The sequence below is a fragment of the Peromyscus leucopus genome, chromosome 19, assembly GCF_004664715.2.
Source record: "Peromyscus leucopus breed LL Stock chromosome 19, UCI_PerLeu_2.1, whole genome shotgun sequence".
NCBI lineage: Eukaryota > Metazoa > Chordata > Mammalia > Rodentia > Cricetidae > Peromyscus > Peromyscus leucopus.
The window spans coordinates 47569423-47588282 of NC_051079.1; the positions used below are offsets into that span (position 1 = coordinate 47569423).

Sequence of the window (18860 nt, forward strand, 5' to 3'; positions counted from 1 at the left end):
GCAAATAACCAAAGGCTATGCTCTCCTTTGTTGGTGTCTGGGACAATAAGTCCCATAGTTAATGACCAAAGTGAATTCATTTACTTCTGAAGGCTTCCAGAGGAGGAATAATTGAGAAATTGAAGGATTTGACAAAATCTCTTTGATTCTGTGGCCTCTTGTTGGTATTATTTTACACTAAGACTGTTGGGGTTTTTCTTGGCTTCTATATTTAAACAACTGGTATTGCTCTCTGGTAAGGGACATTTACAAAGAAAGGCCTTTAATAGTGCAAAGCTATTCCATGGTCCAATTTATTCTCACTCCAAGGATTTTAGTGAAATTTCTCTTTCAATTATTTTTTTAAATAAGTGACTCTCACAAAAGAAAACTTCTCCTTTCAAGGTAAATAGTACTAATATATCACTAAGTGGAAAATTATTTTCAGTTTTTGTTCATCCCTTTAAGGCAAGACAGGATCGAACTAGTTAGCATAAAGAAGGAAAGTAGGTCATTCTCTGGTTTGTCACAGTGACTTCGCAGAGCATTCAAAAAAGCAAAGGTCACTCTTCCTTATCATGCATGGCAGTGTGCCCAGGCCTTCACAGGTCATAGATTGTCTCAACAGGCTTGATCCTGATAACAGAGAAAAAAAATCATATTTTTTCCAACATGAAAGAAAGCTCTACAAACAGTTCATTAAAGAGATCCCCATTGTATTAGTTGGGATTCTCTAAAAAAAAGAATAGAATGTGTGTGTGTGTGTGTGTGTGTGTGTGTGTGTGTGTGTGTGTGTGTGTGTTCATATAAAGTTGTATAGTAGAGCAGCTTAGTGTCTGTGGTCTGACTAGTCCAACAATAGCTGTCTCCCTTCAGAAATGCCCAGAATCTTGGAGTTGTTCAGTCCACAAGACTGGAGGTCTCTCTCAGCAGTCCCAATCTAGTGCTGTAGTCCAGGGTAATTTCTAGAGAACTACTGGCCTTCAGTCTATGTTGTAATCCCAAAGAAGTTGATTCTAATACTAGCAAAGGAATAACTCAGGAACAGGATAGATGAACTTGCCAGTAAGAGTAGGGACAGGCAGGCAAAAAGCAAAAATTTCCTCCTTTCTTGTCTTTTTATGTGGGCTGCCACTGGAAGGTGTAGCTCAGATTTAGTGTGTTTCTTTCCAACTCAAATGTTCTAATCAAGAAAAGCCCCCATAGGTGTGTCCAGCAGTTTGAATTTTAGTTGATTCTAGATGTAGTCAAGTTGACAACCAAGATTAGCCATCACATCAAAACACTGTTGTCTACAAGAAAAAACAATGATATGACATGTGTTCATTTGTGAGGACCAGAAGGGTAATCTAAGGCCTATGTTACAAATCAATGACATCTGATAAGAAATGCAATATCAAAAATAAAATAAAATAAAATAAAAAAGAAATGCAATATCATGCCCTCTGGAATTGATATTTTTAAAAATATTCTCTCACTTACCTAGGAAAGACTCAGGATCATTAAATGTCTTCAGGAAGGACAAAAAATAAGGTATGGTTTCTATAGTGTTCAAACATATATATTGTTGTTAAGAATGACACAAAAATTATGATAGAAACAGCTATATTTTAATGTGCATAAAGCATAATTAGTTTTAATCATTATAAATGTAAATAGTGGAAAATATGGTCTTTCAAACTTTGAAGTGCAAGCCCTTCTTGTTTCCAAAGTTTGAAAAGTGAGGAGTTATTCTGATCGACCTGCATTTGTATGTGATTTGGCCCTTCTCTTTTGCAGCTTTCAATATTTCTTTGTTCTGTACAGTTAGCATTTTAATTATGATATAATGTGGGAATTTTCTTTACTTGGTCCTTTCTGTTTGGTGTTCTGTATGTCTCTTGTATCTGGATAGGATTCTCTCTCCTTAGATTTGGGAAATTTTCTTATATGATTTTATTAAAATATTCTCTATGTATTTTGCATAAAATTTTACATCCTCTTAAGAAATGAATTTTAGGAGCTGGAGGGGTGACTTGGGAGTTAGAGTTCTTTTGTCTCTTGCAGAGGAGCCAAGTTCTGTTCTCAGTACCCATATGGCAGCTCACATCTGTGTGTAACTCCCATTCTAGGAGTTCCAAAGACCTCTTCTGGCCTCCACGAGTACTGCACATATCTGGCACACATACATGCATGCAGGCAAGAAACTTATACACATAAAATTTTTTTAAAAAAAATAGATTATCTACCTTGGAGCCCACTGGCCATACCAACTGGTCAGTGAATCAGGTAGGTGATCTTCACTCCCTTCACATCCTCCACTTACAGTTCTCCAGTCTCATCCCCAGCCCTGCAACTGACACCTACAGGACCCTTTCTTCCTTCACAGCCTATATTCCCTGGGGACTCTGCAGATGCTTGAGGGGACCTAGCCTTCCTTTCTCACCCATCCCTTTGTTTCAGCCACCAATATGCAGATGCACTCTCTACCTGAGAACCCACTGGCCACATGAGCCTGGGAATCAATTGGGTGACCTTCACTTTCCTTCCTGTCCTGCATTTCCAACTCCCTAGTCTCCTCTCCCACCCTGTTGTAGACTGCCTAAAGGCCTGTCCTTCCTCTCTGACCCAACTCTCTGGGGACTCTGCACATCCTCTTAGAAGGCCCAGCTTTCTTCCCTCCTGTGGACCATCTCAGCTCCCCACCACCACCACTTCTAGCCTTTCATCATTCCCTCATGTCAACCCCTTTATTAGTCATAGAGAAACAGAACTGATAGAATGAGGATACAGATATAGATATAGTTATATATATATATATATATATAGATAGATAGATAGATAGATAGATATAGATATAGCATAGAGATAGATAGAAATGTATAGTGATATATAATATAAATATATGATTATTTAGAGTAGATTACCAGCTGTGGGCACCTTTTGATGACAGCCTAGAGAGGACAGGGAAGAAGGAGGCTTTTGCCTTTGCCTTCTTGCCCTCACTCTGGCAAGTTTGTGTCTTCACCGGCATCCGAGCCTACTTCTTTGTGATTCTCACATATACTGAAGACCAGCTGAGACATCCAGTCTCAGGGACTGAACAACTATTGGATTCTTGGACTTTCTGTTGGTAGACAGCCACTATTAGACCATAAAAGCCAGGAAACTGGAAAGGGGTCAAGAAAGGTCTTAAGGGAGGGTATTGTAGTTGATTTTGATGTCAATTGGCCACAAATTAGAATTGCTTGATAGGGAGCCTCACCTGAAGAAATGTCTTGGCTGCCTTGGTTGATGGTGGAAAACCCACCCAGATGCCAAGGGTAAGGAGGGGGATGATGGCTTGCCTTGTGTTGGCTTGGCTTCCCTCTTACTGTGGGCTGATTTACCCTGTCTCTGCTGTTGATTCCTTCACCGATATCTGAACAAGTGTTTCCAGGAATCCATCCTGGACTCTGGATCAGTGACCCTCCAAGAAACTTCCAGGTTTTCTGTGAGAGCGGTCTGGGTGGTGGGCTTCAGGCAGTAGCCTTCTGTATCTCAGTGAGCCATGCATGCATTACTGCTCTAGGAGGACTGTGATCTAAGTGTCTGACAGCCAATAAAACCTGTAGGGTCACCTTTGTGGCCGCCCTCTGTTGGTGAACCTGTTGTAAAATTATTTAACAATTCATTGTAAATAAGCCAAATCAGGATGGGTCAATAGCAAATCATCCATATAATATACTAGGACAATATCCTTAGGAACATTAACTAGAACCCATATCCTCCAAGATATCCCTGCCCTACAAGTTTCTAGGCACAATAAAGATGATATGGTAAATAGCTCTTCAGTTGCTATCAAGGTCCTTCCAATGGACTGGGCAGGTGGTTATCTTGGAATCTTGTTGACTTCCAACGCCACTAATTGGGGGGCCAAGTTTAAATTTCCACTGTGGGAAATGAAGTGCTTCTGCCTCAGTTAAAATGGTGGCATCCATACCCATATCCACCAGCCCTTTAACAGGCTACCCATCCTAGATGATGGTCAGCATAGAAGAACGAGAAAAGATGGGCAGTGTCCAAAAGATCTTCAGGTTCATAGAGCCTCCTCTTACTTGAAGGGCTGAGAGTGCTCTGCCTGGAGCTTAAAGAAACCTTGGCCCCCTCCAGTTGGGAGTGGCAGTTCTTGGCCCAACCCTTTATTACATTTTGGGCATCTAGTCTTAGGGTTAGCCTGGGGGCAGTCCCTCCTAAGATGACGAGGTCTGCCACATCCTCAGCATGTTCTATCAGTGGGGGCAGCTTGAGTCTCTCCCTCCCTATTCTGTTTACCAGCAAAAGGGCTATTAAGGGAGGCTGTGAGGGCAGCAATTGGGCCACTGTTGGGATCAAGATCTCTAATAGCTATGAATATCCTCATTGAGGATGGCAGCTACTGCACTGAGGGTAGGGGCATTAAGCCCTTCCTGTGTCAATTGTTAATCATCATCTCCTGAGTAGGGCTGAGATGTGGGGTCTTTCCCCACTGGGAACTTAGATCACCTCTGAGGAGGTGGTCTGGAACCAAGGAAAGGTAAGTGTGCCATTCACCCATTTCCCAGCCTTCCTCTTACCTGGAGACAAACACAGCAGGGACTCATTTATTATTAGGCAGTAAGCATCTTTTATAGCAGAAAGCCTCAGAATCCTAGGAGGGGTGGAAGGAACCAACCAATCATTTCAAAGTTCACTCTATATTCATTCCTTTGTCTACGAGCCGTTTATGTACTGATGTCATCCTGTCTGATTTTTTTATTCAATCTCAGCATAAACAACTTGGGCTGCATCTGTTAAACTTCCTCTCAGCACCATCTTTTCGGCCCATGTCATCCTGTGTACCCCCACACCAAGATCCATGTTCCACTCCACCATTTCATTAACCTGCATGAGGAAGTCAGTAAACAACTCCCCTGGCCGCTGGATGAGGTTGTGAAAGTATGTAGATGGGTCACAAGGAGTGTAAGACTTAAGTGCCTTAAAGGCCAGTTCCAAGACCTGTTGGAAATAAGTGTGTTGTACAATTTGGGCTTGTATGACAGTGTTAACATATGGTTTTTGGCCCATGAGAATCTCAAGAGAAACAGCGATGTTGTCCTGTATACTAAGACAAGCCTCAGCCTCAGCCTGGTCATCATGGGCAGTGCACCAGTTAAGGAAAACTACAGGCTCCAACACAGCCTTCATCAAATGGTACCAGTCATAATAAGTCTGTAAGTGCATTGCTCATTGCCATAGGATTTGTTCAAAATACGGTGAGTCAGCACCTGATTCATTAGTGGCCTTATGGACCAAGGACAAGTCTGTAAGAGGGGTAGGTATCCATGGCTGGTTGGCCACATTGTGGCCCACATTACCTGGAAACACCATGGTGGGCACCATAGGTGGAATAGGCTGGGAGGTATCAGCTGGCTCAGCAGGTAAACGTTGAGGCAAATCACTCCATGGATGCTTCAGTGAGAGGGGTAGCCACTTGAGACATGGGGGAGCAAAGAGAGAGGGGCTGCAAGTATAGGCTTGGGCATTGCTGCAACATTTCCTCTGTCTTTCCATCCTTTTCCTTCACTTTACACCTATTCTCATCTGTCTTCTTGTCAGCAGAGGCAGAGATGTGTAATCAGCCATGGATGAAATGAAGGTGATGGATAAGTTGATGTTACATTGTTCCTGGCAGTGCTTATTGTGGGCCTTAATTACCTCCTCAGTAGAGGAGGACTTTAAGCCAGCAATCATAGCTAATAAAATGGGCATATAAAAACAATTGGAGGGTTATTCCTGAGGCCACTTCCCAAACTCTTCTGGCCAGGAACAAAAGTCTCATCCAAAGATCAGGTTCCCACATGTTCTCTGAAGAGATCCATGGAACAAGCTCCACAGCCTCCAACCAAAACTTTTCTAGTTCTGATGTTGTAGCCCAGAGCCCCTGGCTAATTAGGGTGGACTTGAGGGCTCCAATGGGGTCTTCTTTACAGTGAGGAAGGAAGTTTTCCATAGTGGTAGAAGATGTGATAGACAACAGAGACCGTGGCTCCATTTCCTGAGGGTCCAGCCCTTATATGGAAACACCAGACAAGCCTGAACAAAAGTTTGTGCAACCCTACTGTATAGACAGACTCACAAACAAGACAAACAACAAGAAGAAAGGGGGGTCCCAGTACTTACCTGCTAAAGGGACAGCACACAATGTATAGAAGAAAGCATACAATGTATAGAAGCCTAATTACCAAAATACAACACTCAAGGGGACACTCAACTAGTGCCACACATGAGGAAAGGAAGATAACCAGAAGTGGCAGGGTCCTGTGCTGTTGGGGGAGGGGGCAAGTATGCACAGAGTCAACAGACACAGACTTGGGGAGGATGTTGAAACAACAAGCTCAGTTTATTCAGGAAGAAGCAAGCCTTATATACCCTCCACTCCATCCCAGGGGAAGGTTTGATGAACATGCATCTGCTGGTTGTAACATAGCTGCCTCTCATTGGTCCAGGTCATCTCTAATCATGTCTCAATTGCTGTTGCTAAGGCCCTTAGGTAGACCCAGGTTGGCTTTCAAGAAGTATCTTATTACCGGGTTTCAGCCAGCTGGCCCTCAGGCCTGTTAGGGCTGAGTCTTTCCACACTTACCTTCCTCTGCTGCAGAAATCTTGGCATCTAAGTTGGCCACTGCCACAAGATCTCAAGACCCAAGGCCTAGTTATACCCTACCATTTCCAGCTTATTTTCTACTACCTTATCAATGAGCTTTAAAGAGCTTAGTTACTGCCTTATCCCTTTATCCAGAATCACTACTGTATCATACCTCATCATTGTGGGTCTGAAATCTTATCTTGTCGGCAACTATGATTGATGTTGTAATAGAGTCCTGTTTTACCAACTGTGAGACTCTGGAGTATCACAAACGTGTGTGTGTGTGTGTGTGTGTGTGTGTGTGTGTGTGTGTGTGTGTGTGTGATATGTGCTCTCCTGAGCCTTAAGAGTGAATATGAGCCTAAGTATTAGAGGCCTGAGCCCAAGACTTCCTCATTTCACAGAAACTCTAACCACATCTTCCCTAGCTGGAGTGATACTGTGGTTTCCTGAGGACTATTACCTGGATGCTTTCCAAATAGCCCTGACTTGAACTGAGTCTTCAAAAGCTCAATTACGTTGTACTTAAAATCCTTTTCCTCTTTGTCTGAAATGTACTATCCGTGTTCTTTATTAAAAGCAAGACCGAAGAAACCAACAATCACAAATGAAGGGCAAAGCCTTCCTAATTGATCTGGGATTTATAATACTAGATGAACAATTGAAAATGAAAATGGGAAGAGCAAAATGTGGTAGATATATGGGTAACTGGAATAATCTAGTCAATATGATGGTGGCTTTGGCCAGGGAGGTTTGACATGACCATAATTAGACCTGGGTAACAGAGTCTGCAAGATTATGCAGTAGATTACAGCTGATATTTAGAAGGTCAACCCACCAGAGATATATATCTCTGAGGGAGGAGAAATTCACGAGGTAGGGTCTATGAGAAATACTGCCTTTTGAATAGCTGGCTGCTTCTACCTGTGATTCTCTTGTATGGTGCCATGGTCCCCTCTAAAACACCTATGGGACTTGTCCTACAACCTTAGCAGTGTATTCTTCATTTATCAGGCACAATTATTCCTATGTACTGATAGAAGGATTACTTCTCCCTACACTGCATAATTTTCATGAATAAAATAAGTCTCATAGTCAAGTCTTTGTTCCATATTACAATAAAAAACTTAGAATCCTGTTCTATAATTACTTACTGACAGGACAATTTGGCCAGACAAGGTATCACTGTATTTAAATCACAAGTGGGACTTTCACAGATAATACTCAAGGGTGGAATTACACTACGTCTGGGTTTATTGAATTAAAGCTCTTCAGTGGTTAAAGAGAACAAAATTGCCCTGAGTTCATCCTGTCAGCCAATAACAGGCCATGCATCCCTGCTTTGACCCCAAAGCCTATTAATATTTTGTATATACTTTCACCTCAGTTTATTGATGCAAAGTTTTAGACTCAGTAACTAACAGTTTATGTTTAAGCCCTAAGATTTGTGTGAGTAACAGGAACAGGCTGTTAGCTGACTAACCATGTCTGGAAAGAAAAGGCTTTCTCACCCAGTTACCGTGGGAAGCAGACCCTGCAGATGGCCAGAGCAGCAGGGAAGTGCCCGGCGTCAGCCTTGAAAAAAATAGTTGCTAGGCTCCCTCTTTGTTCTGAAACCACGGATAGGGTAGAAGATCTATTTCTAGGGCTGAAACGATTTTTTATGTCAGCTAACATTTGACGAATATGCTGATGTGAATCAACACTGTAGACTTCCCCGTCGCCTTACACAGGTTGCCATGGCTACTGACTGATGCCACTTCCAAAGGGGGACTGCACTATCTGAGTCAGGCGAAAACAAGAAAATGGTGTTTTGCCTTTCCATTTTTACTGATCACAAACTTTTAGCTTATAAATTTAGTTACACTTAAGAAATGTAGAATAGTGCATGAATTCTTTGCTTCCTCCTTAGATTTCTCTTTGGTTTAGTTTATCCTCTTTGTGACCTCTCCCTCTTTAAGAGACAAGCCAAAACTTTACAACCACAGCTGCATCCCTGGCCATTAAAAAAAAAAAAAACTAACAAGCTGTTGCTACATGTGTCTATTATAGTATGTACAAAGAAGGTTTTGTAACCCTGAGAAATAAATAGCCTTGTGACCTTTCTATTGCCAGAGAGCTGCTGTAGTATGTGTATATAATTGGTAGACATTTGAAACTAGAGCAAAATAATAAAAGAGCAGACCAGAACAGCACATGTGTGAGTTTATTCTGTACCCCTCAAATAGAAAACCCTTAAGCTCAGTTTCACTATGCTGTGGACTTCTTCCTCCAACCCTGGATATAACCTCGAGAGCTGGTCTCTCAGGTTACGTTATTTGGGAATAAGGAATCACCAGAGTGCTGTGATGAGAGGCATGAACCACATTGCCTCACGTGAAAGAGGAACTCTCAGCTGAAGAATTGCCTCCATCATATTGGCCTATTCAAATGTGCATGGGGCATTTTATTGATAAATGACGTAGGAGGACCCAGCCCACTGTGGTGAGTGTCATCCCTAGGAATGTGGTCCTGGGTTGTGTGAGAAAGTAGATTGGAACATGTCCTGGAGAGCAAGTCAGTAAGCAGTCTCTACTTCAGTTCCTGCCTTCACTTCCCTTGATGGTGGACTGTAACCTGCCAGCCAATTAAATCCTTTCCTCTCTCAGGTTGATTTGGTTAGCATTTAATCACATAAACAGAAACAGACTAAGACAAGGTACAAATTACTCCTTAGCGCCTGTGACACCAAACTAAGTATCTTGACAATGGCTACTTATGCTAAAACACCTCTGCTATTGTATAACTTTGCCTGGGAAAAGATGAAGAAAAGTCTATTTACCCCAGATAGGGAGCCAATGACAAATTAAACAAGAGATTCCACCCATGTCTGGTTTAATGAGTCAGTGAGTTTATTAGGGTTTTATTAGAACTTTCTATTGCCCTCTGTCCTCCCCTTAAGTAGACAAGCACATGAGGATAGCTTAGCAACCTGGGCTCCTCTTGGTTTGGGTTTTACATACACTCCTCTTCTGATGGTGCACTGGGCAATCTAGGAACTTCACCTGCAGGTATTATGCATGCAAATCCCCATTTTAAGACTGCACCTACCATCCTAGGACATTACCTACCCCTGGTTGTGCTGCATGTACACCCACTACAGACAATGGACAGGATTCTCTGTTCCAACAACCCACCAAGATCTACCCTTTTACATCCAGTTTCTATTTAGATATGTCTGGGTGTAAGATTGAGGAGACTGATCACATGGTCAGCCTCACTTCCATATGTCAGCACCCATTGTAAGGACAAGACCAGTCTTCCTCAACTCATTTTTGGTTCTTCAGATCCCTACTCAAAGTATCTACTATGTTACATGATTTTGAGGGGAGATAAAAACAAATGTCTACTCACCCCATGTGAACAACCATGACAGACCACAGAAACAATGTCTTCCATGTCTAGCTCATGAATAAGTGAGGTTATTAGGGTGAAGGTTACTTACAGGAGCATTGATCCAATGACAGCTGCATCACTGAAAAAGCCCACCGCAGCATGGCAATGATTCACCACAGCTGCAGCCATGGAGGCCCCTGCAGGATGTGCAAGCACCTCAGCTGGTATGAACTGCATCCCCACCCACACCCCAAAATGCATACTACTTATATAACCTTGAGGATAGCTTCATAAACCCTTTGAATTTCTGAGACCTGTGATTTTCTTTCTGAGTCTTATTTTAGTTTATATTTAAAATGTGTCTTGTTTGTGGCATGCATGTTTACATGTGTGTGGGTATTTCAGACTTATGTTGGGCCTCCTCGTTGGCTTTCTACTTTTGTCATTAAGGCGGGGTCTCTCAACTGAACCTAAAACTTGCAGGTATACACACTCTAGCTAGCCAGCTTGGTCCATGGTCCCATTATCTCTATCTTCTGAGTGTAGAATTACAAGATAATTGCCACACCCACTCAACATTTATGTGGGTTCTGGAAATTGAGCTCTGGTCCTCAAATGTACATGCCAAGTGCTTTATTCACTGAGCATAAAGTGCCCAGCTTTCAGAGTCTTTGTTAGAATGTTTTGATTAGGAAACAGTAGCTACAAAACATCTATTCATATCTTTTGTGTGTGTATGTGCTTGTACATGTGTGTCTCTTTCTCTCTGTGTGTGTGTATTCAAGTGTGCATGTGAAGTTGAAATACAGAGAGGAAAGAATGGGAGAAAGTAGAGAGTTGAAGAGGTATTGGTGATTGTCATGTTCTGACATATTAATACACATGACCCTATGCTTAGGTTTTCCTCATCATGGTAATGGATTGGCAGTGTAAAAGAAAATATATTAGAGGAAGAATTTATCTGATGACTACCTGGTAATAACCATTTCATATTGCCACAGTCAGTGGCTGTGGATAGGTTGAGTTTGAACTAGTTTTTTCAATGTCTCTCTAAGGAGAACTTTGGCATCTTCAGTCACTGTGTCGAGGAAAACCCGTTGAAAGTAAAAGATTTTCTCAATATCAGGATCTATAACAAGGAGCTTATCATTATACAATTTCTCTAAATATTGGACAAACTTTTCTTCTAATGTTTCCCTATTCTTAGTTTCAAACAAATAAGGAGATTTAATGATTTTTTTCAGTTGTTCAACAGGCACTTGGGAATCCTTAGCAATGGATTCCAAGGATGTATCATCCACTCCAAAGAGGACTCGATAGTGGTTTAAACTTGCTGCCAGCTTCTCTTGTCACACTCCTTGCCTGGTACATGAAGAACAGTGAACAATTCAAGTAAGGAGGTTTGTAAATAGATAAACTGCTGCATAGACTTGTGCTTTCTGTCAATGGCTGCCTCTGTGATATTAGGCAAGGAAAGTATAAAATTGTGGCGCTTTTGATTAGGAAGATCCTGAATCAGGCTGCCCATCAGAACTGGAAAATCATAGTCAGATAAATTGTGGTTGGAAATCAAGAAAATCTGTGGTGCATCCATGTTATTGTCACGAAAAGAATTCACATAGGAGCTTCGGATCTGCTGCAGGATATTTTCTCTGTCAAAGGCACATGGTTTACATTTCTTTTCATTTTGTAAATCAATGTCCACCTTGGTTCTCACAAAGTAGTAATTCTTTTTCATAATTCTGATTGCTTTGGCAAGGTCTAGTTCAAGTTTTGTAAAACGTGTGGCAGAAACAATAATGAAGAAGTCATATTCTTGGAATTTCACTTTCTCCAGATAATCTTTTGGTGGAAATTTCATAGTTCCAATGCCAGGCAGGTCCCATAAAGTCAAAGTTTTAATTTTAGGGGTGTTTGTATGGAGTTCTCTTCATGGTTGTCTCTGTTACCCCAACTTTAGCTGAACCTTTCTCATCATCTCTAACCCCTCTCAGTGCATTGATGAAGCTGGACTTCCCTCCTCCAGACTCTCCTGTCACAGCAATGTTGATTGGGGTGTTATCAATATTTTTTAATGCATCACTGATTACAGATTGTGCCTCCCGAATGTTTCCTCTTTTCAGATGAAATTCTATTAAACGAATGGTTTCCTGAGAAATAATTTTGTTTTCTGTCTTAATCTTCTTAAAATATTTAGTGAAGCTGGACAGCAAATCTCCACTGTCTTCATCCTTAGATGTATTAGAGAATAACTGACCCATGGCTCTGTTGAAAAGGGGCCCTGAAAGAAGGAAGGGAGAGTGAGTTGCATGAGACTGAAGAGGCCTTTTGTGCTTAGCACTGTGTTCTCTGTGCTGCAGCCTCACTTATGTTCTGATGTTAACTAGTTCCCATATGTGTTGTGCTGATTACATTTGGTCAACAAGAAATGAACTAGAGTCCTTTGGGAGAAGAAAATCTCAGTTGAGGAATTGCCCTCATCAGATTATACTGGGAAATGCTTATGGGACATTTTCTTGATTGAGGATTGATGTAGGAGTTGGTTCTGGGTAGTGAAGAAAACATGCTCAAACTATGGGGAGCAAGCCAGTGAGCAGCATTCTCCCATTGTTCCTACCTTTACTCCTGTAGAGTTTCTGCCCTGACTTCACTCAGTGATGGACTCTGAGCACAATATGTAAGCCCAAAAAAACTGTTTTCTTTTCAAAAAGCCTTTGGTCATGATGTTTATAAAAGCAATAGAGAGCAAACTAGGACAAATTTCTACTAGCTCTCAATTAAACTTTTAATTGTGGAAAAATTAAAACTTAAGTAAGGGAAAATAATATAAAAATCTACCTGAGTCCTTTAGCCAGCATTAACAACTATAAAAACATGAGCAACTGTGTTGCTTCTAGCCTGACTGATATTCTATATTAAATCCAAGATATCTAGTTTCTCAAGCTGAAAAATAAATAATAATGAATGATAATTGACATCAGTGTTTGATCAATACCAAATCTCTAATGATTATACAAATCTTTTTTGTCTGTTTACTTAGTTAGTTAGTTAGTTAGTTAGTTAGTTAGTGGGGTTTTTTTGTTTTTGTTTTTTTCTTTGTTCTTCAAGACATAGTTGCTCTGTGTAACAGTCCTAGCTCTCCTGGAACTTATTTTGTAGACCAGGCCAAGTGCTAGGAATAAAGGCGTGTGACGACCACCACCCTTTGTTTTATTTTTGTTTCCAAAAGATGTCAGTAAATCCAGCTATTGTATTTGGTTGAAATAATTCTTAATTTGCTTAGATTTACTTTCCTTCTGTCTTTTTTATTACTTGGAACTGATCTCCATAGGAATATGAACTTGCAATAATCCAAAACTTTTTACTCTTAAAGTCTGTGTTAAAAATCCATTGATTCACTACAATATCTCAGTTTCCACAAGTAATCATTTAGATTCACTGTTTTCTTTTAAATCTTTTACTTTATGAAATCAATCTAACTGTGCACTGGAGATGTAGGTCAATTGGCAGAGAGAGCTTTACCATCATGAATAAGGTCTTAGGTTCAATCCCCAACACCTCATCACACGCAGGTGCTTGTGGGTCCCTATAGTTCTGGTTTTCAGGGAGTAGAGATAAGAGGGACAATTACTTCCAGGTCATCCTTGGCACATAGTGAGTTAGAGGCTAGCCTAGGCTACTTGAGACCCTGTTTCCAAAAAAAAAAAAAAAAAAAAAAAAAAAAAAAGAATATCAACAGCAAATCCCCAATGTCACTCTGGAGCTTCCTCTTTCTGTCTCATCAATTGACAGACTTAATCTCTGTTTCCAAATCCAATCACAATTATCATTCTTCATATATTATCTTCTTCAAGACCCCTCAATTGCAACCTAGATTACATCATCAACATTACTATATTTCCTATGATTGTTCTTGCAACAATATAAATTGTAGTGGTATTTGCTCTGCCCATGACCTTGGGCTATATGGCCCAAAGGAGGTGGTACTTCCTGCCTTTCCCTTTTAAAAAAATGGGTAACAGAATTTATTAAGATACAAATTGAGGAAATACACTCACAAATACAGAATGGAGTAGACTGCTGAAGTTGTCCTCTGATCTGACCAGGAGTGAATCCACTTCGCAGGCAGGAACAGGGAGAAGGGGCATGTGACCCTTCTCCAACTCCTTATAAGAGGTCACACACAATGGCAGAAAGCACTGCCTCCTTTGGGCTATATGATAAAAAAATTAGATATGAAACTTTAGACTCACAAATAGGATAGATGATAGAATATTTTCTTTAATTTTGCCAAATAAAAATAGACTAAATATTGTAACTGTAATTCTTGCTTGATAACTGTTTGTTATATATAATTTTACTATATTAAGCTAAAACTTTTCGTTTTGATTAGATAAAAAAGGGGAAATGCTGAGGGATGTCTTTCTGTATGCTGTGAATATATGTTGCTCCCACTGGTTAATAAATAAGCTGCTTTGGCCTATGGGAAGGCAGCTTAGAATCGGGCAGAAAATCCAAGGAGAGAGACAGGAAAGAGAAAGGCAGAGTCTGGAGAGATGCCAGCCAGCTGCCAAAGGAGCAACATGTAATGGGACACAGATAAAGCCACTGAACATGTGGCGATACATAGATTAATAGTTATGGGTTAATTTAAGTTTTAAGAGCCAGCTATCAAGAAGCCTGCCATAGGCCATACAAATAGTATTAAAGCCTCTGAATAATTATTTTATAAGTGGCCGCAGGACTGTGGGGCCAGATGGGACCAGAGGAAACTTTCGACTGTAATGAATGATCAGCCACAGTTATCCTATTGACACTGAAGCCATGTCATGTCAAGTCAACTCCGAGAGGCAACAATAGGCTCCCCAGTTCCCTCAGAGAAAGTTCATTACATATACAGTGTACATGCTACATACAACATAGCTTTGAATATAGTTTTTTTTACTTCTGGGCTCTCTCGTGTCTGAATTCCAGTCACCCTGGTTGTCTTCTCATTCTCAGGACTTTGTACTTAGTGACTGCTTCCTTTCCTTGTTACTCCCCGCCCCCCAACAGCCAATTTGTAATTAACTTAATCACCTTTCTCTAGGTTCTGCTTCAGGTAGGCAGGATTCAGGATTTATAATCCCAATGGGATATAAATTTGTTTCTGCCTCTACCATTGACCGTTCTTTCATTATGCATCAGTTTCTCCACAGCACTTGCTGCCACATAATGTGTATCTGTCTAGGGTCATTTGCTGTCAGCCTCGCACAGTATAATGAACCTTGAGCAGCAGAATATGCCTTTGTCTTGCTCACTTCTTCATCACCAGCACACAGGTGTACGGCGGGTTATCATCAGGCAATGAATGAAGGCTATGAGGAAAACACTAGATGTTTCTTCTGAACATTTGAGTCTGTTCTGTAGTTGTAACTGGTGTGTATGAAATTGAAATCCTACTAAATTAATAGCTGATGCTCAGAGTCAGACAAGAGCACAAAACAGTCTAATACAAAACAGAAATATCCTAGAATCATACTGTGATGAGCACAAGCACGCACAGAACATGCAGCGCCTGTCCAATCCACAGGACAAATGGGGACAGCCGTGCAGGAATCCAGAGCTGCAGAACACTGTTTAACTTGACTGCAGACACAGGCCAGGAAGGGGTGGGTAAAGAGAATGTCCTAAAAGGGAAGCTAGACCTGCTTAAATAAACACCATAGTCAGACTGAAGGGACAGTCACCCACAGAGCACAGACAGACAGACGTCCCTGCAGCACACAGGCTATTCTATCTTTTGGTTCCCCTCTCATTCTTTCAGTTCTAGCACCTGGATTTGTGGTACAGACTCCAGTGTGATAGTTGTTTGCAAGGTCTGTCCACTGAATGCGAACACAGGAAATTAGTAGGGTGTAACACAGCAAGTGTTACAAAAGGAAGCCTGCCTAAGTGACAGCTGCCACCACATCCTGACACAGCTCAAGGTCTCACAGATGGAGAGAAGATTCTTAGCACTCCTGCTTTACAATAAAGAAAAGCACAGTGAACAAGACTCTTCAGGCACAGATTTCCACAGCCAGCTACAACAGAAGCAGTCCTGCAGAGAGACCTCTACTCCACAGGCCAGAGGCCTCGGGATGCAAGGAATTAAATAGTTGACCATGAACTAGGCAGCAAGATGAGACTGAGATACAGCAACCTCGTGCACACTGCAGAGATATTTCATTACCTGACACATCCATTTACAGACATTATAGGGAGAGTCATAAGAGGCAAGCCACAACAATTGGATACGTTTACCAAAAACAATATTCAGATCATTTCCTTTAGGTCTATCTCAGCTTGAAGGACTGGCAAAGACCATCCCTAAGCCTGCCCAATCCAGCCCCCATCAAAACACTCTAGCATCCAAGCTGAGAATCCCTCTCTCATAGCACCTTCCTAAGTGACTTGTTACCTATCAGCTCTTCAGAGAAAAGAGATGGTGAGGGTTAGAAGTTAAATATGAATGCTCCTGTCCGCTTACCAGAAAATTCTGTGTCCAGTGTATGCACTCACTGCAGGTCAGCTGCAGGAACCGATGTCCACTGCACTCCAGGCTCTTCACATGAACCCACCCCTGCTTCCTCTGTGGAAATGAGCAGGTTCATGTCAGTTCAGCAAAACTTAACACACTCTTCCGGGCTCTGCCCCCTCCCCTCTCAGTGTGTTTTTGCCAATCATGGAAGACCATCTAGTTGCTTTGCAGAATCACCTGCATTTCCAAGAAGAGGAAAGTGAAATAAAATGAAGAGCTGTTTTTCATTCTATCAATACTTCCTTTCTTGACATAAAAAGCTGGGCGGTCCTAAAATAACAATGTGGAACAGGGCTTGGAAAAAGAAGGGGAACACAGAGAAGCAGCTTACTAGCTAGACTCGAATACAACCCTTGAAAGACAATTTTCCTGGTCCCCGACTCCACAAATGCAGCGTGAACTGCAGTCACACAACACATTGTATGGGGTCCTGTGCAGATGCCAAATTAATTTCACCCAAGACACAACCCATTTGACCCCCTCTAAATACAACCTTATTTCTTCACAATTGTGGGTTCATGTTCCTTAATTCTTGTCCTTCTCAACTCCCCTATTAATGCAGGGATTTGCCTGACTTAGGATTGACAGGTCTTACACATGCTGTCATAACCACTGTGAGTTTATGTGGAGCTGTCCTGCAGTGTCCAGAAGACACTGATTCCTTGTGATCATCCACCAGCTCTGGCTCCTACAGTCTTTTCACCCTTTCTTCCTCAGCCATCCCTGTGCCTTTGGAAGTAGAAATATGTATATTCCATTTAGTTCTGGATATCTATCAGTGTCTTATTCTATGCATCTTGGCCAGTTGTGGGTATTGATTACCATCTACTGCAAATATGAGCTTCAATGATAGGGGTTAAGCAATAGCCTAACCTATGGGTGTAATGGAAAATCATTAAATATTATGTCAATTTAGCAAAACAATAGTAGTAGGTTCTCACTAGGGTATATGACCCATATAGCCTCAGGCTATTGTCTAGATATGGTACCAAATATGAGTTTCATATTGTGGAGTAATATTAAATCTAATCAGGAAGTAGTTCATTACTACCATGACATTCTTCTCACTATAACATTGGTTGTTATATCTTATCTGACCAGACATTATTGTAGCTCACAGAATTCACACCTCACAGAATTCACATTGATAAATGTTTCATTTTCTCCTCTGCTAGTGTGGCTAGAATATTCCAGCACTATGAAAGATAACCACTATAGATGGATCTTCTGCATCTGTATTAATTTGATTTTTTCCATGTTCTATAACTCAGGAATGTGATGTTTTCACTAACAGGATCCCACTATCAATATCTGGAAGGTAACCAAGGGCACCGACAATGGCCTGTAATTACCAGGGTTATCACTGGCCAGCAAGTCCAAAAAAGCTAAGTAATTCTTGTGTCTGTCTGGGAGCCTGCAGAGGTTTCCTAGTGAGAGCTGAGCTTGCTTTACCAACAGTGCTGCATAAGAGGATGATTGGACCATGGTCCTGGGTACCAGGTGTTTGGAAAGGCCTACACTTGGTTGTATCTAGCAAAGGGGAGGTTTTTCACTTCATCCCTTGGCATTGTTATAAAAAGCCCTTTTGAGTAAAGTTCTGGGCCATTGGATATTGACCAAGGTCCTCCCAAAGCTATCCTGTGTTTCTGTCTTTCTTCTTCTTTGCTAGGCCTATCATTCTATCTACAAGTTCCTTATTCCTCTCTCTTCCTCACAGGAACTCTTTAAAAAGGTGGGAGCAGGCCTCCCACAAGTCTGGGCTCTTGATTTGTTACCTTGTGGTGCCTAGCAGGGACACTGTTGCCCCAGGAGAGGGCAACTCCATCTTCTTTTTTATATGTCTATAGATATAATTAGGAAGCCTCTACATTTGGAGGTTACATATGGTATTTTGAAAACCCTTTAGTGTTATTTATCTCTTCTACTTTCATTCCCCTCCCCTATTCTCACCTCCAGCTCAATTTAACCCTTCTTTGTCCATATTTCTCTTTTAAACCTCATTTTCCTTCTCTTGCAAGTCTCACTCCATGGCACCATAGTAACTTCCAACCCTCTGTGGGTATCACAAATGGAACACACATATCTGAAGGATTGAAGCTAAGGTCTACACATGAGAGGGATTAAATGATGTTTGTCTTTCTGAGTCTTTCTTACCTCACTCAGAATGATTGTATTCATCTCCAGCCAATTCCCCATAAATTTCTTAGTTCCCATTTTGCTTAACAGATGAGTAATATTCCGTTCTGTAAAGCTGCACATTTTTCTCATCCATTCATCAGTTGATGGGCATCTAAGATTGTTTTCCATTTCTTGGCCATT

At 41.3% G+C, this 18860-nt stretch overlaps 1 protein-coding gene across 1 annotated transcript; it reads right to left on the reverse strand.

Moving 5' to 3' along the window:
- Positions 1–6339: 6339 nt before the first annotated feature.
- LOC114709737 (interferon-inducible GTPase 1-like) lies at positions 6340–14071 on the reverse strand. Its single transcript, XM_028893706.2, is given in 4 exon segments — positions 6340–11327; positions 11330–11888; positions 11890–12260; positions 14038–14071. Coding segments are annotated over 3 exon segments (1257 nt in total). The 5' UTR covers positions 12241–12260; positions 14038–14071; the 3' UTR covers positions 6340–10980.
- Positions 14072–18860: the final 4789 nt, after the last annotated feature.